Raw genomic sequence first — 27,602 nt, forward strand, 5'->3', positions numbered from 1 at the left:
GTACAAAAATCACTCAAATGCTATGGGGATAAATAATCACTTTCTGGCTGTATTAAAAAGCCCACTCCACAAAACAGAACTAAAACCTGGCTCCATTAACTGGGACTAAGACCTGTGGCTGAGTAGGGCTGAGGTCCTAAGGAGTCTACTAGAGCTGTGCTGTGTCCTGTCTTGCCTCTGTTGCTGTGAAAGCACAGTGGCCAAAAGCAGCTTGAACAAAGACTTTATTTGGATTGTCGTTTGCATCCCATCATTGAGGAAACCAAGTCAGGAATTCAAGGCAAGAATCTGAAGGTAGGAACCTGAGGCAGAAACTAGAGCAAAAACTGGCTTGCTTTCAGTTTTCTCACACTTACACAGCTCAGGCCCACCTGTGTAAGGCTGGTAGCACCCACAGTGGGCGGTGTCCTCCAACATCAATTAGCAATCAAGAAAAAGTCCTACAGACATGTCTGCAGGCCAGTCTCACAGAGGTGACTCTAACTGAGTTTCCCTCTTCCCAGGCTGACTACCAAATTAACATAGTATGAAACTGCCCATAAGTCATTTTACAGAACCCACGAATTAAAATGAAGAGAACAGGAGACCGTGGAGTGCTCAGCTCTAAGTGGGACATCTACATCACACATACATGACCGTCACAGAAGAGGGGGTGGAACACTGTAAGAGTCAGAGGTACCAGACATCTTATTAAAATAAACACTACAGCACTGGACGTGATAGAGCTGTTCTTATAAACTCAACGTGGCTGTGGCTTCCTGTGTAAGATCTGCACAAGAGCGAGCCAGTCAAAATCCCAGGGGGAAAGGCTCGTGAAGTCCTGGCTCCTGGGCATTGCAAATGCCTGAATCTCAGGGAGACGTTTAAGTAGTGAGGTTCTAAAAGGTAATGGCACCCATGTGCCTAGGCCGCCACCCCCACGAAGCATTGGGCGCTCGTGAGGCCTAATGAAATCCTGTTTTCCTTTGCGCAGTTTATCCTCTCTTCTCTAATTACACCACTCCTTTTTCTCGTCCTGACTATATTCATAACCCGTCCTTACTATCACTCACTCTTCAGCTATAACCTCTAAAGTTCCTCCTCTACTTTCATTCCCCACACCCCTGGAGTAATGAGTGAACCATCGCAGTAGGCCTGGGAGCAGCTGCAAGGCAGGGAGCACCTATTTACCACGCAGAGGCCAAAGTTTAATCCCCGGATTGGGAGAGTAAGTAAGTGATTAGATAATGAGAGGAGTGCAAACGTGGCTGACAAAAATATCCTTACTGTGTGTTCAAGTCTGCTTTTACATACTCGGAACAGATTTTAAATTTAGCACTCGTATAAAATAATCTGAGCTCTGGCAAGTATTTAAATCAAGAATGAAAAGAATGGGAAAAAAGAGAAAGTGATAGCATATGAGTTTAGAAATTGGGCCCGATTTATATTTTCACAAGGACTCTAAAGCAAAAGAGATGTTAACTAAAATTGATTATAATCAAGTTTTATATAATGAAAGTTCTTTAAAGTTCTACTGAAGGATCCACTTACAAGTAAAATTCCTATACAGCAAAGCAAAGAGATACATGATTTCATAGGCACTATCGCCTTATTAGCTTTAAATTGAATTTTTACTAAGGATTTATATATTTGTTTATTTATTTATTTTTCTGTGTATGGAAGCTTGCCTACATGTCTGTACACCACCTGTGTACCCGGTGCCTACGGAGGTCAGAAGAATGCAATGGACTCCCTGGAGTTAGTTACCGCCAGTTGGGTAACTAACCTCTGTGTGGGTGCTGGGAACCAAACCAAGGTCTCTACAGCAAGAGCAACAGGTGTTCCTGGCTGCTGCACTGTCACCCAGCAAAGATTACACAATCTGGTACTGTCGTCTGAAAATTACGGAGCACTGGAGTGCTTCTAGTATTAAGTCCGTCTCTAATCATAGACTCTGATTTAACTGCCAGGCCCTTAATGACTGTGACTAATGAAATCAAGCCACCTACTCAGCTATCATCAAGTTTGATTTTCACTAGTGCTTCTGCCCTAAGAGGTGTTAACAATGGTGTAAATGTGGCCCAGGGGAAGAAGGACACAAGGGAATCTACAGATTATAGGACAAATTTTTCTCTTTTTTGGTAGGGGTTAGTTTTTCAAGAAAGTATCTCTCTAGCGTAAGATGGCCTCACGTCAGGATGACCCTCTTGCTCCAGCTTCCCTCATAGCTAGATGACACATACAAACCGCCATGCCCCACAAGAAAATGATTTTTGTTTATTTATGTTTACTTCATTTGGTTTTTTTGAAACAAGGTTTCACGTAATCCCATGCTAACCTATAACTGGCTTTGTAAGAGAGACCACCCTTGAATTCCTCATCTTCCTGCCTCAATCTGTCAAGTACTAAGATTCTAAGTGAATACCACCAAACCCAGGAATAAACTGATTTTTTTTTCCCTCTTAACTGGAAAATAACCTGAATGTCTACGCAGCTAAGAAATGAGATTGGTGGGAACCCTAAACGACCCGGGCTGCTGTTTGCTCTCCACAACCTGATGGCAAGGCCCTGTTGCTGGAAATAACACCCACACGGCTCACTGAACATGGGAAGTGGAGCTGGTGCCTCTCTAGAGTCTTCAACCCCATTGGCTGGCGTTCTTGGAACCAGAGGTAGCCTGCATGCTAACCAAAGAGAAATAAACACCAGCTCAGCTGCAAGCCCTCTGATCCACAATGGCATCCTGCCAGCAAGGAATGCGAATGCGGCCATGGTACAAAGCTTGTCGGAGTGACCAGCCAGTATCTGGTTGATGTAAGGCCACTCCATGGGGTGGTGTCCAAAACCAGAGACTAGATAGCCAGAGACCTAGGGGACAACCAAATATTAGCAGTCTCTAAAGGAGCAAACAGTCCACCTCACTTACAGATCAGTACCTTGCTCAGCCGTCCTCCGAAGAGCTCCCTCCTGCAGTAGATGGGAACACACATAGAGACCCACAATGGGGATGATATCCAGATAATGAGAGTCCTTAGAACACTCAGCTCTCTAGAGGATGTCCCCATCAAATCCCTCCCCTCAGGGCTCAGGGATGCTCAGCTAAAGGGGTAAGGGCCAGAGGGGATGGGGGGCTCCTGGGAAACAAGGCCTTCTAAACCCAGCAGGATAACCTCACCGGAGCTCACCGAGATGATACAGCAAGCAAGGTCTACACCACAGGGCATCCTAGAGCTGAAAGGAGAAGTGGACAGAAGCCCCATCCCTAACCCAGAAGCTATCCCCAATTGGTAGCCTCTTGCAAATGAAAAAATGGTGTTCTCCAATGGGAGTAAGCCTGGGGAAACAGGCCACTCTTAAGGTAGGCTGTGCCCGACGGTCAACGCAAACCATTTATTTATTGATTTATTTTTTACCCTTCAGATTTTAACGTATATATCATGGCTTCCAGTTTTGTGTATTTATGAGATCCCTAAGTGTACGAAGGGGTGTGTCTCTGCCAGTGCTTCTGAGTCTATAACTGTTTCTTGTACCCTTTCTTGGGCTGTCTTCCTTCTGTTTGTTTTGTCCTGTTCCTTTCTTTTTGTTTTATTTTATTATTGTCCCTCAAATGACTGTTTTCTAAGGAGACTCAGAAAGGGTGTGGATCTGGAAGGGAGAAACTGGAAGGAGTAGAGGGAAGGGAAACCATAGTCAGAATATATTGTGTGGGAAAACATTTATAATTAAAAAAAGAAAGAAAATGAGATCAGGTCAAGTATGGGGGCTCACACCTATAATCCCAGAGCTCATACACAGAGGCTAAGGAATCTGAGTTTGAAAGCAGCCTGGTCTTACAGTGAGACTCTGTCTCAAAATTAGATTCTCAGTACACCTCCAAGTTAAGAATCAGAGATAGTAGACAACCTTCAAAGGCAGAAGCCTGGTGTCCATCTAAACTTTTCCTTCTCCTTCCCGCCATTCCTCCCCGCACTCTAAGTGCTCTTCCAGTGGATGCCCTCCAGACCCTCTGCCACTAGCTGGCCCACACCGTTCCTCACCTTATCGACAGCTACACTCCTAACACTGCCTTGGTTACCCACCCTTTCCACACCATAGCCAATTACAGACCTAAACATCTCTTCATCTCCAAACTTCCACAGCGACCCCATCACCAACACACTAAGGCACCCAAGTTGCCGATAACATAGGACTTTATATGATTGAATTCTTCCAGGCTTTCAAATGCCCTACCTGTCATTTTCCTCACTCAACACTCTTATCTAAGGACAGGGTTTGAATTTGGATCCCAGAGTGATCAGAAACTTGAAATCCTTCTGCCTCAGCCTATGCTATAATTACAGGGATGCCCTGACCCACCCGGCCCTCGGGGTATACTTAAAGCCTCGTGATAAAAAGCTGTACTACCTGAATTCCCAGCACGTATCCTGCTGTAGGTTGTCTAAATAAGCGGATTTTCTAAAATGTTCCTCGCTTCTCCCTCTCTGATTTGATGTATAACTAAGATTCTCTAAGATTCAGTCCGAAGCCGGGGAGATAGTTCAATCGGCGAAGGACTTGCGCCTGCGCACAGCGTAAGAACCTGAGTAGTTCACTCCCCAGCGTCCATGTAGAAAGCCGAGAGTTTGGGACCCTGGTGCTGGGGAGGTGAAGACAGAATCCCTGAGCCAGCCTGGCCTAATAAAAGTAAAAGAAAATACACTAAAATGAGGTCACACTCAGCTTAGATCCCAGGAAAGCAGAAAAAGGCACCGCCTGCTCCCTTACTAGCAGTCCTGTCACTGATTTGTACTCTGTGAACCCTATAGATAAACTCCAGCGTTTCATGGGCATTTACTATGTCGTTGCTCTACCGATCTGACCGTCTATGAAGTGGTACCATTACTCTGCACATGGGGGCTGAGTTACAGAAGGAACGTCCCCCGGGATATCCAGCTGGGTGGGAACAAACATTTACGTCACTGAACCCATCACAACGTAGAGTTATGTACATTTTCTCACGCGGGCCCATGAGCAGCTTGAGGGCAGGGAGGGTGCCATTTCTGTCTCTAAGCCAGCAATATGTGTATAAACCAGGCAGACTTCATACATTCAGATACACACATATATGAATATATATTTCTTGAATTGACTTTAAAATAACATTCCTTATAAACTCAAGACAAAACTAAGAATGCTTGGGGGGTGGCAGTGCAAGCCGTCTTCGTTAGCAAGAAGACGACACTGGAAGTGAGCTTACTGACAGCGTGAGGTTACAGTCCTTGAGGAAATGGAATTATTTCCTTGTAATAGTGCTTAGCCGTTATAATAAACCAAAATTCAAAACACTTAAGATCACCTTTTTCCCCCTCAGTATATAAGGATTCTCATTTCTTATCGTTCCCAGCAGTAAAAGAAAGCCCTAAATTTACTTTCCTCAAATGGAAAGAGAACAGGCAAATGACAGACCACTGCTACTAATTGCTTCCCCAAGTCCTGCCAAGAAATGTATCCCATTAGGCAATTAAGAGAAAATACAGTTGCCTGACTAAGCACTTCACAAGAGAATGTCTAAGGTTGTGTGTGCACTGGCATTCCATTATTCAAATACTGAAAAATTCTCTAAGCAAAAAAAAAAAAAAAAAAAAGAACAAAACAAAACTTTTCTATAGCCAGTCTATAGAATAAAAATTTCTATGTTGAGACGTGTCACGTTAAAATATATGCACACTCATTCTCTTTTTGAAGTCATAAAAATAAAAGTTATTCTCGCACCAATGATACATGACCAGAAGACCAAACTACGCTTCTTAGGTGTGTTCTCGGTTGCGGTCCTCTGAGACACTCTGGAACGGGGTAACTGAAATCCACAGGGACCGTGCCAGCAGCAACAGCACACACACAGTACTTGTTAGAGTGCCTGCACCTTGCCCGGTTTCTACACACTGTGTACCACTGCAAGGCAAACTGGCTACAAAAGACCCACGGTCCGAGCTTCAAGGTGGTTAGGCAACAAGACCTCAATCTACCCCTAAGCCAATCTTACCATTTCTTCGTACATTCAACCATCAGCTCCTGGTAGGAGGCCACGAACTGGAACTTGGATGCGTGTTTTCCCACACGCTGCAGTCGCTTCCAAACTGAAGCCATGGTGATAGGTCAGTAGACTGGAACAGCTCTGGAGCAGAAGCAGCACAGCAGCTCTAATACAGCAGAGGGTCCAAAGCACAAGCGCTCTGCATGTATGTCTGTGCTTTCAACAAAAAAAACTATAACTTGAGATGACGCTTGGAGTCCATAGGTCTTCTCCCTGTTTCACAGGGTCAATCCTATCTTAGATGAACGGCCCAGTCAAGAACAGTTGATGTACAGGACAGGATGACTGAGAGGAGGTTCCCTCACGGAGACATCACCATTCCACCTCAGGGGCTATATATATGACGTGGATTCTGGAGAACTGAAAAGCAAAACACAGACAAAAAGAGAAAGAATATGAGGACAGAAGCATGAGAAGTGTTAGATAAGACGGCAACAACCTCTGTTATCTGCATGGTTTTCAAACAATGAAACAAAACACCGGCCTCAAAAGCCAGTAACATCAAGGATGCAAGATACCAGGGAAGAAATGACAAATCACACTGAAAACAGGCGGCAACACACCAGGTTGTCAGCACCAACAATTGAGAGATGCCAGTCGGGCCCTGCCTACCCTACCTAGCATCGCAGGGAGAACAGGGCGGGAAAGTCGGTGATGCTGATTGATATCTACCACCAGTTAGGAGGAGTGGAGTATTTTTTAAATAAACTTTATTTTTCAGTCGATAATTAATAGCCTCGAGCCTCAGAATGTGTGCTTAGAACAACCCGGGTTGCAGGGAGAAATGCTGGTTCAGTAGGATAGGGAAATGGATGGAGAACTAGGAGTGGAGGGAAATCTCACGGCACAGGGAGGGCAAGGTCCCAGCTCCAGGCCACTTTGCTTCCCCTTCACCTTGGCTGCCAGGAGGAGGGGAATGGAAACTCCTGCCTGGGCTTGAAGCGATGACCAGCCTGGCCAACGGGCAGTGCGGGGTGCAGTGCCTCCCTCCCCCATCAGGGACAGCCGGCCTGAGCCTCATCTCCTCACGCACCGAGTGCAGACCCCTGCCTCCGCAGAGACAGGCGTTGCCAGCCGCGGTCCCTGTCACCCAAACCTTGCCGTTAGATACCAGCCTCTGTCCCCGAACCCCAACCCCTCCGCCTGTCCACTCCAAGCCCTCCTCACACCTCTAATCCCGCTGTCCCCTCCTTAGAGCAGCTCTTCGGTCGCCGCCGCCTCAGAAGCAGCCGCCGCCACCGAGTCCTCCATCCCCGCTGGAGCCGCGTGGAACAGCGAAGCCCGGCGCGGCGCTCCTTTGCGGGAGCCGGGGTCTGCAGCTTCCCGGGGGGACGACGCCCGCCCCCTCCCGGCGCAGCGCCCCCTCCCCGGCGGAGCGCCCTGCGATCGCCCGCCCGCCCTAGCAAGCCCTGCCAGAGCCGCGGCTCAGCGCCCAGATCCCCCTCCCCCGCCTTCCCCGGCCGCCACCACCACCATTACCTCCCCCGCCGCACCTCTCACACTAACCCTACCCACGGCGACTCAACCTCGGTCCGCCCCGCCACCATTGGCCGAATCTGAGGGAGCCCCGCCTCCTTTGTGGGCGGGACTTAAGTCTGGAGGTGCGTCCCATTGGTAGATCTTCATGCCGATCACAAGGGCTCCACCCCCAGACCGCGAGGGGTTTTTTTTCATGAGGTGGAACCCGCTGGGTCTACCCTTTTCCTTAAAAAAAAAAAAAAATTGTAAATCACGAAGGACAATCCCGCCCATTCCCTGGAATGGTTGGGAGGACAGCGGAAGGCGGGAAGAGTAAGGATGTTTATAGTGAACTGGAAAGCGATTGCTGTAGGTAGCTGTCCGTCAAAGGCACCGTGGCTGCAGGGCAGGGTTTCTGGCTTCTGCTGTAGGAACCGTGCGGAGTCTGACTCTAGCGGCTGCCAGGGACATTGAGGTGCTGTGGTTTCTCTCCTATTCTCTTCCATCCCCACCCACGAGCTGAGTGCTCCTCTCCTGCGCCACTAGCAGCCAGCGATTTTGCACGCGCAGCCTTTATTTCACTCAATTCTTTCCGAGTTTTTCCCCTGACCTTGCCAGGCTCCTGACCCAGGTTCAAGGAGGGCTGAGCTGGACATAAAATGTTTACAGTACAGTCTCTTCTTGTTCTCATTCTCAGCATTTCTTTGAATCTTACATTGTCGTGTTCCTTTGAGGTCTCATTATCCCCTGGTATGAGCTGTGGGTGGATTAGGGAGTGGTTGGCTATATGGTGGTTAAAGGCAAGGGAGAGGACAAAACAACTTAATAGTTTGAGAGCAGTGGTGTTTACGTCTATTAAAAGAGTCAAAGTCTCGGGCAGCTGACATGCCAGAGGTTACCCTCGAACTCATGATCTTCCTGCTTCAACATCCAGGTTACTGAGATCGCTGGGGTTTTAGGTACACCCTTATCGTCACAGGCGTGAAGCTCGGCCCGGCTACAAGATCCATTTTGAGGTTGTGAAAGCTATAGATACTTTCTCAAGGGGCAGGAAACATCCATTCTGTACCAAAAACACAAAAATTTTCTTTCAGCCTTAGACGTTTCACAGACCTCGGATATAGAGAAAGAACGAAGGATAAAATTACAACTTTTCAGGACTTAACAGTAAAGTCAGATTAACTGAGAATGGGCCTACGGATGTGCCTAAGAAAGGGGTGGGAGGGTATGAGAGAGAAGGGGAGTGGGGGAGACAGAAGAGGGCAGGGAAAGGAAAGGGGAGGGGAGAGGAGAAGAAAAGAGGGGGAGCTGAGAGGGAATGGTCAAAAAAGTAAAACTCAGCAATTCCTCAGCAAGGAATGAGATCCTCAGCAGAGTTTGGGAAGGAAGGAGGTGGAAGCAAGTGTGGAAAAGGCAAAATACACATTCTTTTCAGGCTACTTCCTAGCTGTATTAAAGTTGGAGGCAAATTTGTTAAACTGACTTTAAAATTTTTGGTGTTCTGGGGAGGATGCTTTGGAGGAGGGGAAAAGAGGAGGTTGTGAGACCGATGTATAGAGTAGGAAGCATGAGTCGGATGGTATACACCCAGGAGACACAGAGGGGAGGCTTGAACCCAGTACCTAATTCCATTTCGACTCTCAGGAAAAGAGAGTTGTCTAAGAAAAAGTACATCTTATAGCAAATGGGGCAGATATCGCTTGTTTTGCTACAGTCTTAATTCAAGCAAAACGATGTATTCTTATTTTATATACATTATAGAGTTCTCAGACTCTATATCATTATGCCATTATGATCTAAGTAATATGTTCTCCTTCGTTAATAGGTATTGTGTGTATAGACCTTTTCAATGGATAATTTATAGAAGTGGTCATAAACTATGTTCATCTAAATCTAAGAACTCACATGATAATCAGGGTTTTTTAGACTCTCCTTACTATTCTTTATCATAAATACTCAAATGTTCTAATGTGGACAGTCTGGTCTAGTTTATTATCCTTTCTCTTCCTTAAAGGAAGAGGGTACATAAAGAGGGTACTTCATTGTAAAGAAACTATCTAAAGAGCAATGTTCCGAATGAGAGGAAAGAGGGGGGGTGGAGGAGGGAGGGGAGGAAGGAAGGAGGGGTGGAGGAGGGAGGAGAGGAAGGAAGTAGGGGTGGAGGAATGGAGGAGGGAGGAGAAGGAGGGAGGGGTGGAGGAGGGAGGGGAGGAAGGAAGGAGGGAGGGATGAGGAGGGAGGGGAGGGAAGGAGGGATGGAGGAGTAGAGGAGGGAGGAGAAGGAAGGAGGGATGGAGGAGGGAGGGGAGGAAGGAGGGAGGGGTGGAGGGTGGAGGGGAGGAAGGAAGGAGGGATAGAGGAGTGGAGGAGGGAGGGGAAGGAGGGAGGGGTGGAGGAGGGAGGGGAGAAAGGAGGGAGGGGTGGAGGAGGGAGGGGAGGAAGGAGAGAGGGAAACAGATCTATACAGCTCTTCCCTCGAGGTGTAAAGTATTTCAAGAGACCAGTAGTCTTTGTTTTGTGTTGTTGTTGTTGATGATGATGGTGGTGGTGGTGGTGGTTATTTTGATGTTGAGACAGGGCCTTTCTATGTGGCCCAGCTGTCCTGGAACTCTTTATTTATGTAGACTGGGGTGGCATCCAATTTACAAAGATCTGGCTGCCTGTTTTCTGAGTACTAGGAATAAAGGCATGCGCCCCTACACCCAGCTTAGTATTTTTCTTGACTGTAAACTTTACTTTTATTTCTAGCCAGCAAGGTAGCTGTGGAAAGAGTTAAATTGTCTACAGAAGTCTAACATTGTTCTGCTGCAGAGCTCAAGTGCATGGGCTGGCTGCTGAGAGCTGCAAGCAGCAGTCGCCTCTCCACACAATACTTTAAAAATAACCTGTCTAGCAGCTAAATTGATTGGAGAGCTTTAAATACAGACTATTCCAAGGTTGTTTGGTCTGCTTAGCCGACAATTAAGTACTAGCAAATAATGACCATATTAAACACTATTAATAGCACATTAAAGTAAGTTTCTATTCTCAAAGAATTTTCAGAAACAGATCTCAAGTGTGTGTGCAGGAGAAATGACTTAGCCTTTCTAAGATGGGATTTCCTAGCCTGTAAAACCAGGAGGCACACCCAGATGTTGAAACACGAACATAAAGTGCCCGTCACAAAGTAGATAGACAAGGGATACTAGTATATGTTATGTTTAGTAGCAAACTTAAACAAGACAAAAGCAAAACGTTTTCAAGAATACCTGAGCAAATAATTACTTGGCATAACATGTCTCTGCCTGGAAAGCTAAGGGCCCTCAGACAGTCCACTTACCACCATTCCTCACACAGTAACTCTGTGGATACAAGTGCATACCAAAAATTTGGGTGGATTTGAGACTTTATGATAATTACTTAGTGTTTATGTGCCTTCATTCCTCATGACCACCCTGCAAGCCAGGTTAACTGGAATCATCTGACAAGCCACAAAGTTACTTTTTCCTGAAGGCTTTCCTGACCACTCTTCCTCCTTCCGGGATTCCTGCCCTGTTTCTGCTGCCCCTTTCTAGCTCACAGTTTACATGGGGCTTGATTTAGCATCAAGTCTGTCCCAGGCTTAATTTGCATGTAATAGAATATAATGGAATGTAGAAAAATGGCTGCAAAAATTTTAATTTTACTGAACAGAAGAGTCAATATTTTCTTAAAAATTAAATTTTGCCTGTAAGTACTTTCAAGCATAAATACAATAAGTGGGGAATACCATGCACAGATCTCAAACCTTCTTTGTGATATGGATTTAGGAAAGGACACAAATTATTTTCAATGAACCAGCTTTTCACAGCAGAGACGCCCAAAATAAAGATTATCATCTAGGATATGCAGCTATAGGCTTGCATCATTGTTAATTTCCCTGGTCACAAAATTCTTCTCTTTGGGTTTTACTTAGAAATTGTCAGCAGTGTTAATGCAGGATTAAAGTACTGCTGGAATTTGCGACTTAGAACACATTTTGCTCCAGATTACACCACTACAGGTGTTTGCCCTTTCCCAGTTACCATACCAGTTATGCTGTACACAACGACATTACTGCAGCTTAGAACTCATAATAGATTGTTGTAAAGCCATTGAGGGGGGCACAATTCAACTTTTATAACCTAAAAAAACCCCTCCGTGGCAAACCAATGCTTTTGAAATTTTAACCAATGGTTTTTACAGTTTTTCTAAATACTTCCTTTTACCCTGTGGCATTCTTAAATATCTCACCCCAAGCTGACCTTACCATTACATCTCCACTCCACTTAAGCTGCCCTTTGCTCATTGTTTCAGGGGAGAAATAGAATAGAATGGAATGGAATGGAATAGAATAGAATAGAATAGAATAGAATAGAATAGAATAGAATAGAACAGAACAGAACAGAATGTAGAAAAATGGGATCCTCAACCCCTTGGTGTCTGCAAAGACTTATCCTTTGGAGAATAATGGAATAGAATCTAAGCGATTTGCATTGCTCCACACAATACCCTCTAGTCACACAAGTGACCTGAACACAATGCGACTGGTCCAAATTGATATTGTTTTAAGTATAAAATATGTAGTGTTTTCAAAGAGTCACTGTGTATAAGAAAACATAATATATACCTTATTAACTATTTTACACCGGTTACTCATCGACATTATCACAGTTTTAGATATACTGAGCTAAACTTTACAAGTAATTTCCCTGTTTCTTTATCTTTTTATTCTGGCTGCTAGTTGTTCTGTTTCTGTTTTGTGCAAACCCCTTAGGGAATAAAGGACCAGGACAACCTACCAGAACTTAAAAATAACACAATCCAATCAAATTTTAGTGATACACAAAACATTCTATACCTGCCTATCCAATAGATATCCATAAGCTACTTGAGACCGTCGGGACACTTAAAGACTGGTTAATAAAACTGAGTAGCTTGGCTGGACCTGGAGAGATGGCTCAGAGGTTAAGAGCACCGACTGCTCTTCCAGAGGTCCTGAGTTCAATTCCCAGCAACCACACAGTGGCTCACAACCATCTGTAATGAGATCCGATGCCCTCTTCTGGTGTGTCTGAAGACAGTTACAGTGTACTCATATATACATAAAATTTTTAAAATCTGTAAAAAAAAAAAACCATCCTCTTTACTGATTGATACAAATGGATGCTTGCAGCTAACTATCTGATTGAGCATGGAACCCCAATGGAGGAGTTAGAGAAAGGACTGAAGGAGCTGAAGGGGTTTGCAACCCCATAGGAAGAACAACAGTATCAACCAACCAGAACCCCCAGAGCTCCCAGGGATTAGACCACCAACCAAAGAGTACACATGGGGGGACCCATGACTCCAGCCGCATATGTAGCAGAAAATTGCCGTGTCTGGCATCAATGGGAGGAGAGGCCCTTGGTCCTGTGGAGGCGCGATGACCCAGGTAGCGGAATGATAAGGTGTTGAGCTGGGAGTGGGGACTGGATAGATGGGAAAGGGGATAATATTTGAAATGTAAATACATAAAATATCCAATAAAAAACATATACCTTTAAAAACAACTGAGTAGCTTGAGTTTTAGTATTAATCCATCGTAATTACCACAGTATAACTAACTGTAATATAAACAACTGACTACCACAGTGGACAGTGTAGGGAACCATCGAGGCTCTGGACGATTCAGCATAATTCCTAATTATCTAAAAAGGTACCAAGGCATTGGACCCACACAAGGAGCCCTGCTGATAAGGCGAAAAGAACTCAGGGGCGGTCGGAGGCTAGACACTTATAAAATCTAATCTAAAATCTTGAGAGGAGTCGGCATAGCAAATGCAAAGCCAGAATGAAGTGTTTCATCTGCCCTGTCACCCAGATGTCATGTGAGCCTTCTCTGTTGAGATGCAGGCTCTGCCACACTGACAGCAATGACGCATATGCCACCCTGTGGTGGTTTGCATATGCTTGGCCCAGGGAGTGGCACTATTAGGAGGTGTGGACTTGTTGAAGGAAGTGTGTCCTGTTGGGGTGACCTTAGAGACCCTCCTCCTAGCCACATGGAAGACAGTCTTCTCCTGATTGCCTTCTGATCAAGACGTAAAACTCCTGGCTCCTCCAGCAACGGTGACTGCCTGGACACTGCCATGCTTGATGATAATGGACTGAACCTCTGAACCTGTAAGCCAGCCCCGGTTAAATGTTGTCCTTTACAAGACTTGCCTTGGTCATGGTGTCTCTTTTCAGCCATAGAAACCCTAACCAAGACACATCCCATGCAGGTATTGGGGCATAAAGTTGAGATTTGGAAGAGTAATGGAAAAAGTATTGTTTTGCAAACCTGACTTTCTTTAGATTGAGAATATACCAGGAGAGGGGGGCGGGAATGTGTGTTGTATTTATATGATAATTCTAAAAGAATACTTAAAACATGTTCTACCTTCTATTACAAAGGCTCAGATTGATGTGAAAGCTTAGAAAAGCTTCACTGGTCAGTCACCATCCCATGCACCTCTAAACCTAATACTTGGGAGGCAGAGGCAGGAAGGTTGTAAATTTGAAGCCAAACCAGGCTGTAATGTGGGATCCTATCTGATGGATGGGCAATTAAATCATCTTTTAAAAAAAACCTAACAATGCTGTATATTCTCTTGTGAAATTGCTTTATCCAACTCGCCCAAGGACAGATCTGTAAAGGAACCTTTGCACGATGGTCTGAGATGGTACTATGTCTAGGACCTAAACTGTATGCTAAAACTGTAGGTAGTCTGGGCTAGCCTTAAACTCATGATTCTCCTACCTCTGCCTCTTGAGTTCTGGGATAGAAGCAAGAGAACATCCTTGACCGCCTTTAAACTCACGCAGATACAGAAACTTGTGTACCTACACCAATGATTCACACGGCCGGTTATATTCTTAACTAGCACAGGGAATGATTAGACAGCTTAGAAATCCTCAAGAATACAGTGCAGGCAATGACATCAGAATATAGATATCTGGGGCTAGAGAGAGGGCTTATCAATTAAGAGCACTGCCTGAGCCAAAGGACCCAGGTTCAATTCCCAGAATCCTTTGTTCCAGGGGATCCAACACACTCTTCTGGCTTCCGTGGGCACAGGCATGTCCTGTAGACATGCATTTGAGCAAAACGCTCACTGTCTCAGGCTTTCTACTGCTGCAAAGAGACACCATGACCGCGTCAACCCTTATAGGGAAACATGTAATTGGGAATGGCTTACAGTTCAGAGGTTTACTCCATTGTCATCATGACAGGGAGCATGACAGTAGGCAAGCAGGCATGTGCTGGAGCGGTAACAGAGGTCTACATCTGGATAGGCAGGAAGAGAGAATAAAGCTAGGCCTGGTTTCAGTAGCTGAGATCTCAAAGCCCACCCCCTAGTGGCATATTTCCTTCATCAAGGCCACACCTACTCCAACGAGGTCACACTTCCTAATAGTGCCACTCCCCATGAACCCATGGGGAACATTTTTACTCAAACCTCAATACTCATAAAACAAAACTTTAAAATATCTTTAATGTAGATCCTCAAAATGCTAACAAAACGCTAATAAAATGCTAAGGCGTAAGTCGGAATAGAGGAAGGTCGCAAAGCCATTATGGGTCAACTAGATATCACCCCTGATTTTAGAGATCAATAAATCTGCACCCTGTTCTCAGTCTGAGTCTCCAGATTACTGGAGATAATTTCATGGAGGCGGAGTCCTACTCCGTACTGTTGTATATGTCAAGGCGGGTGCTGCTATTACAGAACCTTTGTGCATTGCAAGTTCAGTGGTCAGTTCCTGCAGTTGCTACGGACCACAGAGGTTTCCGTTGAACTGGGGGCTCTTTCTGAGAAAGATTTTACAAAATTCAGTGAGTAGAAAATTAGAGACTATTAACTATGGCTCACTGGTCATTCCTCCTGAAGAATCTTTAATTATATAATATATAATATATTTATTTTATATAATAAACTCACCTTAGCTTCGTTTCTCCCTCGTCTGTAATAAGACTACGTTCCAGATCGCTAGATATTACAAATACCCAGTGCATGTGTTCCTCAACGTAATTCCGCAATGGCTATATTTAGTGTGTACAAAATAACATAGTATCTTCTGAAATAATTGAGTAAGATGGGACAGGCCAGAAAGAAAAATCTCGGCTAGCCATGAAAACGCTCCCACAGTGTAATGTTATGGGAGACACCCCCATACCAACAAAGCAGAGAACAGGGAGATAGGATGAGACAGAACCTTGCCAAACCCAGACACTCACAGGGGAGGAGAAGCAACCCTTTGGTGACGCTTTCACATAGGAGCTGACTGATAGGATGAGCCCAGCTTTCAGAGGGCTGGTCTCCTTGGTACAGTCTGGCAATCTTCTGGGTAGGGTAATGGGGGTAAAACTTCCAGGCCAAATGCAGGAAGAATGGGTGTCACAGCATCCGTTCCAGGTCTCCTTTTAACATGAAAGCTGCTGGTTATTTCTTTATATTCTCTTGCAACTCTGGGATTCTATTTTTAAACATCCCCAATAATAACAACATATCAATGATCTCTTTCTCTGGGTAAGACCCAAGTTTTGTATCATGATTCATTCTTCTAAAAAAAAAAAAACCTGATCTTTAATATTAAAACTATGATATTCTAACTCTCAGATAAGTTTAATCTGCTTCCTTTTTAATTCTTTCCTTCTTTTTGTGTATACGTGTGTGAGAGAGGTGCATGTTTGCATGTATGTTTTCACGTGTGTAGGTGTATGTGTGTACACACAGACCCAAGGCCAGTGTTAACAGTCATCTTCCATGTCTCTTACATCGTGTTCTCTGAGGTCGTATCAGGGTCTCTGACTCAAACATAGAGTAAATGTAACTCAAATGACTCTAGAATTGCAGGCAGGTCACCTTGACCACCTGGCCTTTACCTCGGCTCTGGGGATTTGAACTCCGGTCTGCCTGCTTGGTTAACACTTTAACACCTGAGCCATCTCCCTAGCCCACACATTTAGTCTCTTCTAGATGCAGAATAAGGTACTGTTTTGAGTCACGCCTACTGAGAAAGTCCTTAAAATAAGTGTCAGTCATTATTTGGGTCCCATTGCCTATTTAAAAAACATATAAGTGCTGGAGACACAGTTCGACAGTTTCAAGCACTTACTGCCCGTGCAGAGAATGTGGCTCTGGATCCAGAGGATTTGATGACATCCTCTGTCCTTCGCAAGCATCTGCATGCATGGATGTAGCACACAGGCGGGCAGGCAGCACACATGGGGGCACACAAACACATACACACGCACAAACACACACACTCATGCACAGCTAAATAAATAAGTACCTTTTTTTCCCCTAGTAACTAACCGGCTTCAGGGTAGAAAAAGAGGCACCTCATTTGGCTAAAGTTACACATGTGAGAGAGGAAATAAGTTGACCATATTTGAAATCTGTGCTTGTTCTTGAAGAATGAAAACAAGAACAGGGCACATATTATTAACCGTTTAACTTACATTCTTTAACAAGTTCTTAGCCAGCCACCATTGCCCGGGCCTATCGTGAGGAGCACGCTTCTGTGTGCAGTGTGTATGCCCCAGCATAAATCATAGCTTACAAAATTATCATTATCCAAACGGGCAGTTCCCAGAGTTAAGGCACCTCTCTTCCTCAAGCCTGCCCTGCTGCCACAGGGCTGTGCTATGGGTGTGGCAGGAACTGCTTTGCATACGCTTGCAGCAGTCAGTCAGTCGACTTTCAACACTTTTGCCAACATGTCTTCAGCTTTCTTTTACCCATCCACGTAGGATCTGACTTCCTGGCTGACCTTGAGAGATTTAAATCAACACAGAAACATATCTGGCTCTGCCAAAAGGAGTGTGTCTTAGGGTTTCTACTGCTGTGAAGAGACACGGTGACCATAGCAACTCGTATAAAAGAAAACATTTAATTGGTGCTGATTTACAGGTTCAGAGATCATCACAGGTTTACAGGTCCATTATTGTCACAGTGGGAAGCACGGTGGTGCACAGACTGACGTGGTGCTGGAGAAAGAGCCAAGAGCTCTACATCTGGGTCCACAGGCAGCAGGAAGAGAGAGAGAGACACTGGGCCTGGCTTGAGCATCTGAAACCACAAAGCTCACCCCCAATGACACACAGGACCACCCCCACTTCAATAAGGCCACAACTCTTAAAAGTGCCACCCCCTGTGAGCCTACCCAGGTCCACTTGGTTTAAACCACCATAGAGTGTCACTTTGAATGGCAGCTTCCAAAGTGGTTTTAGAATATCCAAGAGATTTGGACTTCTCTTGGCAGTGTTCCTGAGTAAAATATGCATTTATTTAATAACATATATTAGTGGATAGTTATCAAGTTTGAAGTATTACACAAAGTGGAGAGAATAGAATACATCGAGAGAGAGAACAAAACAATTCTGCCCTCCTGGGCCTCACATTCCTCGTCAAGTAGAAATGATTATTCAAGCATTTGCTCTAGAAAATCCAAGTTGATAAGAGGGGAGTATGCTTTGTCTCACAGTGACACAAAACGTGGGGAAAGTGCTATAAGTGACAGCACTTTGGGGACTATCATTCATAAATCACTCATTCAGTAAGATCCAATGTAGTATTGTACATTGTGTTCTTTCCTCTGCGGTTGTTTATATAGAGTCCCATTATAGACAGCACAGCACACACAGATTTACAATATATATTTGAGCTGGAGTCCTGTTTGTGTTCATTTGGTTCTTTTTTTTTTTTTTTTGGTTGTTTGTGTTCATTTGAATTATAGCATTATATTACTATTTTGTTATTAGTTTTGGGTTTCATTAAGCACTTAGCAATATTGACACTATTTCTTATAATAATAGTTATAATACAACACTACTGTAGCTATAAAAAGTATAAATCATCACATACCCAACTGAAATTACATTGTCTGAAAGAGATGATATGCAACTTTTAACTGTTAACCAAAACAACCTTATCAACATAGTCCCTGGAGCTCACGTGCAACATTTAACAATGTAACAGTTACTAAGAATGTAACAGTTTTTGAGTTGTGACACCAAGTGTGGTGTCACATATCTGTAATTCCAGCATTTGGGAGGTGGAATCAGGGACATCCTCAGCTATATGGCAAGTTCAAGGCCAGTGTATTAATTACTTTTCTATTGCTGTGATAATACACCGTAACAAAGACAACTTGTACACGAGTTTAGTTGGGCTCATAGCTCCAGAGTGTTAGAGCGTGTAGTGGTGGATTGAGGCCTTGTAGGCAGCTTCAGTAGCAGCTGAGTGTTCACATCCTGCTCCTTAAGTAGGAGGCAGAGAACACACCAGAATAGCATTGTTTACAAACTTCTACCCCACCTCAGTGACATCTCTCCTCCAACAAAGTAAGCATTCAAACATATTAGCCTATGGGGGCAGAGGGAGGCTTTTCATTCAAACCACAGCAGTCTGCCCGTCCTATCTGAAACCTTGTAACCAAACCCACATATCTATATACTCCATTCCAATTGGCTCACCAACTATGGCTCATAAGCTGTTTAAAAAAAAAGTGGGGGCTGGGGATTTAGCTCAGTGGTAGAGCGCTTGCCTAGGAAGCGCAAGGCCCTGGGTTCGGTCCCCAGCTCCGAAAAAAAGAACCAAAAAAAAAAAAAAAGTGAAAGAAACCAATTACTATAATGCTTTGAAGGTCAAACTGTGGGACACTGAAAGGCACCCTGGCTCCCAGTTGAGCAAAGGCTTGAAACTCCAGACTCTGAAAGGGACAGTAGGCATTTCTCCTGACTCCCAGAAAACCACTAGCAGCAACCCTCCATAGATATGTGGCCATCAGTCACATAAGGGCAACTCTGCAGTCCCTCCACAGGTAGAGGATGTGACCACAGGTAGGCTCAAGGCAGAGGTAGCTAAAGGCCTGGAGGCTTAGTCAATGAACTTTCCTTCCCAGACACTCCTCCCCGCAAAAGGTGTTTAATCTCAGGCCTACCCTGAGAAGTAGGATACTGTTTTATTCATCCACTTCCTGTCATAAAAATAAATGTCTTAAAGCCAAAGACTATCTTTTTATTGGATCTACCTTGGGGGAGCCACAGAGAAGGCTTCCCCTACAGAGCCCCATTTAATCTCCTGTAGAAGGCCTCCCTATGCTCCCAGTGTCGCCCGCCACTAAGCCAAGCCAAGCCAAGTCAAGGACTCTCCCCCCCCCGGGACCAACCACTAGAGCTTCCCCTTCTTTTCCCTTTCAGCCCTGGGCTAGATCCAGCCCTGCAGACCCCCACTCTGTTCTCAGCTCTTCTGGCGCATTCCAGTGACGCCTGGATGCCCAAGAGTCTAAGAACCAGATGGTCCCAGTCTTGTTGCAGGCCCATGGACTCCTGAACCAGTTCTGGCTGTGTCCTGCTCTCAGGTTGTGCTTCCTCAACCCTGGAGTGGTGTCCTGTGGCTTCCCACAGCCCAATACCCACCCAGTGAAGGTGCCGGGTAAAGTGCAGTCAACTTCCCGCGTCCTGCCTCCCTGAGCAGCCAAGCCCAGTGCTGGAGTGGTGGCAGGACTCACAGTAAACCTACATCAAACATAATAAAAATTTCAAAAGGTACAAAGGAAATCAGCTTCGGGGTATTGCTCCAGTGAGAAAGCTCCCCTGCTTATGAAATTCTCTTCGGTGTCAATGAAATGATATGACAAAGGAGGCAAACAGGCAGTTGAGGAAGATGGGGGCAGCTGATGGCCCCTGCTTTCCCACTGATGTCTTTGTATGTTCTTTTGGAAAAGGAGAAAGGATGCAGAGAGAAAGGAAAAATGCACATCATCTTAGTCACTTTCGGGTGTTTATATGATGACACAATGAGAAACTTGGCTCCACAAAACAATATGCCTTGTGACACGAGTGAAGGACAAGTTGTTAAAAGAGGAGCAGTGGAGTGCACCAGTGCTGCACAGGGACAGGAATTCAAACAAGGAGTCATCGGCCAGGCTGGGGACGGGGGATGTTCAGCAAATTCTGTCTTTCTGCATGGAATACCAGGCCGTGGTGAACAGATCGTTTCTAATACAGTAAATGTCAAAGCTCAGTAAAAAGAAGATAGTCCAAGAGAAGCTGCTGGAAGTTCATATCGACAAGGACATAAAAGATGGCTAAAATGTAACACTCCATTAATGAAGGAGACCAAGGACCAAGACGGGAGGGAGGATAATGCTACCCTTCTATTAGATCAGGACAGTGATCTTTTTCACACAACAGGAAGGTCTTTATATCTGAAAGGCCACACAGCTGTTGGAAGCAGAGCTCAGCTTCCACAAACACGTGTTCACTCTGAGGACCAAAGAGACCATAGTCCTCATCTTTCATCTACATCAGACTGTTGTCCATGAGAGAGAACAGCTGTGCGTTCTATTAAGGTACGCTAGTTTATTGTCCACCGTATAAAAAGGGATGCCTACTTACTTTCCCGAAAATAAATGACTCTCAATAAACTCCTGGCTATTGAAAAGAAATCCTTCCTGGAGTTCAGGGCGCAGAAGAAACCAGTGAGGTAGCTCAGACGTAGGTCCAAACCAAGAAAAAAGGTGCCCTGATCATGAAGACATATAGAACTACAAACATCATTCCACCATGCCCAAGGTGCTGGGTAACTCTAATTTTTTTTAAAAACTACTTTTAATGATTGTCGTTAAATACTTTAACTTCCCTTCTAGCCCACCACCCACCAGAGATAGTGGAAAAGAAAGGACACAGGGGAAGCGGACATGTTTAGAAATGGTTTTTCAGTGCAAACCCCATCTGCATTATCAGGAAATCAGCAGTTCAGTTCACGGGTCAGCAGCCGCAGTGCGATCCACTCACAAACACTCCAGATACACCAGCAGCCCAGTTTGTTCGTGTAGGGGTGGCAGCAGGTGGCATGACCTAGCAGGAACAGCCGGACAGGAGGGATTTGGACCAGCAGGGACGTCAGGAGCAGTTCTCAGCTGGGCCTCTCTCAAGGAAGCAAGTTGAGTTCTATTTATACTCCCTCCAAACAGCGCATGTCCAGAGTACGCAGAAGCAACAAGAAACCAGGTGTGTGCACTGCCCCTGGAAGTCTTTTAGTGCATTTCTCTTTGTGGCGTTCTCAACTATGCAATGTAAGGCAGACCAATAACGTATGTCATTAGTAAAGAATCCTTCATCACATGTCCTTTCACATGCTTGCTTTAACAGAACATCCTTTCACTTGTGTCCCCTTCAGGAAAACATTCCTTCACACGTTTGCTCCAGCAAAAACACTATCCAACATACCTGAATTTCCAAAGAACTCATATTTCCACTTCAGTGATGTTCAAGGTCAGATCTCTTAATGGGCCAGTGAATAGAACTGGGTGGTCTCTATAGTGTTTTTGTTCTCTGTTTTCAGTGCTGGGAATTAAACTTAGAGCCCTGTGTGTAGTAGATCAGCACTCTACACTGTGCATATATTCCCCGCCCTTAAACAATTTTTACTGCTATTAGTTTACACGTGGTCTCCCTGACTTGACCAGATGCCAAGCCTTGAACTTTCAGGATTAAGGTGTACACACCAAGTGTGCAAGTGAATGAATGACTATAGTCAGAACACAGAATGACTGTAGTCAGAACACAGAATGACTGTAGTCAGAACACAGAATGACTGTAGTTACAACACAGAGTGACTGTAGTCAGAACACAGAGTGACTCACAGAATGACTGTAGTCAAAACACAGAATGACTGTAGTCAGAACACAGAACCATTTATCCCTTAATATTAAAATGTAGTAGTGCTTTCAAAGTTACATCAGAATAAACACACACATAAAAGTCCTGTGTAAATGATGACTTCAGCACACAAGATACATTTATTACTTATAAAAACTATTTAGCAAGGAGCAGAAAGACAGCCCAGCAGTCAAGATCACTTGATGTTCTTGCAAAGGACCTAGCTATGGTTCCCAGCACCTACATGGTGGTTCACAACCATTCAGAGGTACATACACCCATGAAAGCAAAACATTGATATATATCCCAATTTTAAATCTAAGAACAAAAGCTCTGTAACAAATAAGTCCCTTTAACACCTAGTAGCCTATAATTGGCTTAGTGGTTTATGTGGACAAGCCTAGACCAATTGCTATAGAGTTAAAACTCTGTATTTAATTGGCAATCATAAAAAGAAAACTTGTTGGCCATGATGGAACAAAGCTGTATTTGCATCACTTGAGAGGTTGAAACAGCGGGATTAGACATTTAAAACCAGCCTCAACTCATCATGGCATAGTGAATTTGAAGCCAACCTGAGCTACCTGAAACCCTGCTCTAGGAAAAGGAGGACTCAAAACCTAATTATTAGAGATGTGTTCATCTAATTATTACATTAAGTGGAGTGTGAGGTTTCTGCATTCTATCAACTCAATTATTGCTAGAAAGTGATACATAGTTTAAATATATTGTCAGCCACGGAAATGCCTTTCAAAAACAGGTTTATCATACCATGTGGCTTCTTAAGGGCTTGCACTTCTAGAGTTACTTTCCTTTATACTGTGCCATATATATATATATATGTTATATATATTCATATATTAGTATATAATCATATATTAGTATATAATATCATTATATAAATGTAAAATCTATCATATACATTAGTGTATATAATTATGTATCAGTATATAATATACCACTATATATCTGAGTATAATGTATCATATTACATAATATCATTATATAATTACATAATATGATACATTAGTATATATCATTATATATTATCTATTAGTGTATATCATATATTAATATAAATGTACATAATATATAAGAATACTAATATATTTTAGATATTATATATTAATTTATATATTATATATAAATATATATGCTATATGCTACATACTATATGCTAGATGCTATATACTATGTGTTATATATAATATATTAGTATATATATTTATATATTAGTGTATAATATATCATTCTTAGTGTATAATATATTATATACCATATATATAGCACATAATACATATTATTCTATGCCATTATATATTATGTTAGTATATATTATATATAAGTATATATATTATACACTATGGTACATATAACATAGAGTACATATTATATACTAATTACTATTATGTATATATATACCAAGAATGGTGTCTTATATACTAATATATAATATATACACTAATATGTACTAATATATAAACTGATATATATATAATATAGTGTATCATATATATTTGTATATTAGTGTACATATTATATATTAGTATATAATACATCATTATTAGTATATAATATATCATTGTATATTAGTTTATATATTATGTACACACATATATAAATTAAGACCAGACATACTCATGCCACTTGAATTCCCCTTTGTCTTTTAATGCATTTATTTACAACTGAAGTTTAAAAACCTAAGGTGGTTTTAACTCTCAGTACTTAGGAGGCTGAGGCATGGGGACCGTGAGACCAGCCGGGGCTTCACAATAAGTTTAAGGCAACCTAAGCTATATAGCGAGGTCTTTGTTGAAAAGAAGAAAGCCAGTTTTAATTCCTTTTACTCCAAAATTTTAGTTCTCTTCCAGGTGTTCTTAGAGATCAGATGCATTCTATATGGTTCTACTGTTCAAGAAATAAAAAATGTAGATTAAGCAACTTAAAAGAAATCTAAAAGGAGAGCATACAAGTGTTCTTAGGGCAATGTAACTACCCTAAGTAATAGCACCTCTAAAGTCAGCTAAATGTTAGAACACTGGTGCCCGCATGGTTGTGCTATGTGTGTGACCATTGTGTGCTTTCTAATATGTTTTCTCATTTTCAAAGCCTTCACTCATAGCTTCAGGTTACAAACCATATCCAGCTTAAAAACAGGAAAACTCTTTACCAAAATTCCTTCCTGGTAGCTCTGGGCTAACTGGGACCATTGACTCACTCCTGTTTCACAACAGAATGAAGAACCATTCACAAACTGGGAACCTCTTCCCTATGCTATAGCATAAAAAGAAGGGTGGGGCTGGGGAAGCTCAGTGCACTGCTTCTCAGCCCTGTAGTTCAGTTCCTTGTGTTGAGGTCATCGATCCCACCATAAAATTATTTTTGTTGCTACCCCATAACTGTAATTTTGCTACTGCTATGAGTCATATCTGGGTTTCCCAATGGTCTTAGGCAACTCCTGTGAAGGGTTGTTCACCCCCCAAAGAGGCCATGACCTACAAGTTGAGAATGGCTGGCTCAGTGGCTAAGAGCACGTGTTGCTCTTGCCGAGGATCTAAATCCAGTCCTCAGAATCCACATGGTGGCTCACGGCCATCTGTAACTCTAGCTCTGGAGGGTCTAACACACTCTTCCAGCCTCCACAGGTACCACACACATGATGCACACACATCCATGCAGGCAAAGAACACAGACAAATAAAAATAAATCATTTGTTGTTGTTGATGTTGTTGTTTTGAGACAGAGTTTCTCTGTGTAGCCCTGGCTGTCCTGGAACTTACTCTGTAGACCAGGCTGGCCTCAAACTCAGAGATCCACTTGCCTTTGCCTCCCAAGCGCTAGGATCAAAGACGTGTGCCACCACACCCAGATGTAAATCAATCTCTCTCTCTCTGTCTCTCTCTCTCATACACACACATACACTTTCTCTCTCTCATTCTCTCTCTCTCTCTCTCTCTCTCTCTCTCTCTCTCTCTCTCTCTCAGATGAGCTTTCATTGACTTGTCTTATGGGCCCGAGTTGCGATATATAACCACGAATATCATAGTGTGAGGACACTTATTTTCTTCAATATCTTCTTTTTCTTAAAGATTTATTTATTTATTATATATAAGTACACTGTAGCTGTCTTCAGATACACCAGAAGAGGGCATCGGATCTCTTTACAGATGGTTGTGAGTGGCTCATGTGGTTGCTGGGAATTGAACTCAGGACCTCTGGAAGAGCAGTCGGGTGCTCTTAACTGCTGAGCCATCTCTCCAGCCCTCTTCAATATCTTCTAATGCTGGTTCATACTTGGCTTCTGCATGCTCGTGCTTGTGTAGAAGACTCTTTTTGGTGTTTCAGTACCAAGTCAGGTGCTTCAAATGGGTAAATATTTATAAACTGCCTACTACGTGCAAGAAAATATTGGATTTCCAAGCAGTGACGAATAAGGAGTGATGAAATGGACTCGTGGATAAAAGTTCCTGCTGTGTCAGCCTGAAGACCTGAGTTCAATTCCACATGAAGTTACAAGGAGAGAACTGATTCCAAGTTTACATATATGCCATGACACGCTTAGGCATAGACACACACACGCGCACACACACACACGCACACACACACTAATAATGGTAATAATAATGAAGGTTTAAAGCATATAAGCAAAAATTAAAAGTTAAACTTTTATAGTTAGGCAGAGAAATGTATATAGATTGTAAAAGTATGAATTATATCAAATGCGATGCAAATCATTTAAATAGCAGCCTGCTAGAGTTTGCATCTTGAGTGCCCTCCACACACCCAAGTGTTAAGGAAAGGGTATAATCTCACTCCTCCTCTCCCTTTCAATTCCTAGCTCTAAGGTTTCCTCCCAGCCTGAAGCTTCACCATGGCATGCCACCGAGTTCAAGAGCAGCAGAGTGAACTGATCTTGATCAGGTACTGAAACATTCGAGACTATGAGCTTCAATCAGCCTGTGCTCTGTGAGTTCATTGACTTGGGTGTCTCTTCTACTTCTAGGGAGCTGACTCGCACACGGTCCAAGACAAACACTAAGAAATATGCTAAGTAGGGGCTACCAAAAAGAGAGATAGAGGAAGGCTTTTTATGTCTTGAGTTTTGTATGATCTTCTGCTTTGAAAGTGTGCTGGTATCAGTCATCTCTCTTTTTTTTCCGGAGCTGGGGACCGAACCCAGGGCCTTGCATTTGCTAGGCAAGCGTTCTACCACTGAGCTAAATCCCCAACCCCTGTTTTTATAATTCTTAATAACAAAACACAACCTGCTCACTCTCTATAGTGCCATCTGTATGTGTCTGGCCTCCAGGCTGGCAGCTTGGAATTAGATAGAAGTTGAGGGGGCTCTTTCCCAGGGAAGACTGTTTGGGAGAAATGGTCACATTTTTTGTTTATTCTTATTTTATTTTATATTTATTAACCGTCTCATAATTATAAAGACTCAAGGTATGTGACAAAGCACACGAACACAGGGGAGGATGAACTTCAGGGAACTGGGTCACTGTTGCAACCTGAGTGTCATCCCAGGGATGTATGTGATGTCACTGGGTTAAGGAAAGAGACATAGGTATGACTCATGGGAGACAGCATGAATAACATGATAAATGTGACATCTACATACACATACAAAGTGTACTCCAAGCCTCTGCAGTACTAGCAGATTTATACCTGAACCAATGTAATTCTAGGGCTCTTTTTTGGTGGCCCTTCTGCTGCCAAGGACTCTGAGGCAGCAAGTCCACCTGACGTCCAGACAGAGGAAGACACACTGGATTTGTTTCACCTGAACGTCCGTCGGTAGGGGCGATCTAACAACCAGCTGCCAACTCTAACTTTGTAATTTTAGGAAGCACTTGTGCTTAATACATAGTTACATGAAAGAACAATCTAAAAAGAGGCTTTGAAAGTGTCTCCCGGGACTGGAGAGATGGCTCAGCCATTAGGAGCACCAACTGCTCTTCCAGAGGTCCTGAGTTCAATTCCCAGCAACTACATGGTGGCTCACAACCATCTGTAATGGGATCTGATGCCCTCTTCTGGTGTGCATCTGAAGACAGCTACAGTGTCCTCATATACATAAATAAGTTTTAAAAAAAGTTTTTCCCAGGGATGGAGGGATGGCTCAGTGGTTAAGAGTACTGACTGCTCTTCCAGAGGACCTGGGTTCAATTCCCAATATCTATATGGTGGTTCACAACTGTCCTTACACAGACAAAACATCAGCCCACGTAAAATAAAAATAAACAAAAAATGTGAAAAAGTCATTTCTCCCAATGGTCTTCCCTGGGAAAGAGCCCCCTCAACTTCTATCCAATTCCAAGCTGTCAGCCCTGAGGCCAGACACATACAGATGACACTATAGAGAGGGAGCAGGTTGTGGCAAGCCAGGGGATGCAT

At 43.5% G+C, this 27,602-nt stretch overlaps 1 protein-coding gene and 1 long non-coding RNA gene across 23 annotated transcripts in view; both read right to left on the minus strand.

Moving 5' to 3' along the window:
* The window catches only part of Ehbp1 (EH domain binding protein 1), a 253,134-nt gene extending 245,559 nt beyond the window's left edge, over positions 1-7,575 (minus strand). For 9 of the 22 annotated variants that reach the window (XM_087583559.1, XM_087583557.1, XM_087583555.1 and 6 more), the window contains exons 1-2: positions 7,532-7,575; positions 6,002-6,412 (exon numbers count right to left, since the gene is read on the minus strand). In XM_087583559.1, the coding sequence (XP_087439685.1) occupies positions 6,002-6,105 (104 nt within the window). In that variant the 5' untranslated portion in view covers positions 6,106-6,412; positions 7,532-7,575. 22 annotated transcript variants of the gene reach the window in all.
* A 761-nt stretch (positions 7,576-8,336) lies between these two features.
* Positions 8,337-27,602, minus strand: part of LOC148001479 (uncharacterized) — a 34,364-nt gene continuing 15,098 nt past the window's right edge. The window contains exon 2 of the long non-coding RNA XR_015637198.1: positions 8,337-8,573. This is a non-coding gene — a long non-coding RNA (uncharacterized LOC148001479). The remainder of the gene's footprint in view (positions 8,574-27,602) is intronic.

This window comes from Rattus norvegicus, chromosome 14, assembly GCF_021556685.1.
Source record: "Rattus norvegicus strain SHRSP/BbbUtx chromosome 14, alternate assembly SHRSP_T2T, whole genome shotgun sequence".
Classification (NCBI taxonomy): domain Eukaryota; kingdom Metazoa; phylum Chordata; class Mammalia; order Rodentia; family Muridae; genus Rattus; species Rattus norvegicus.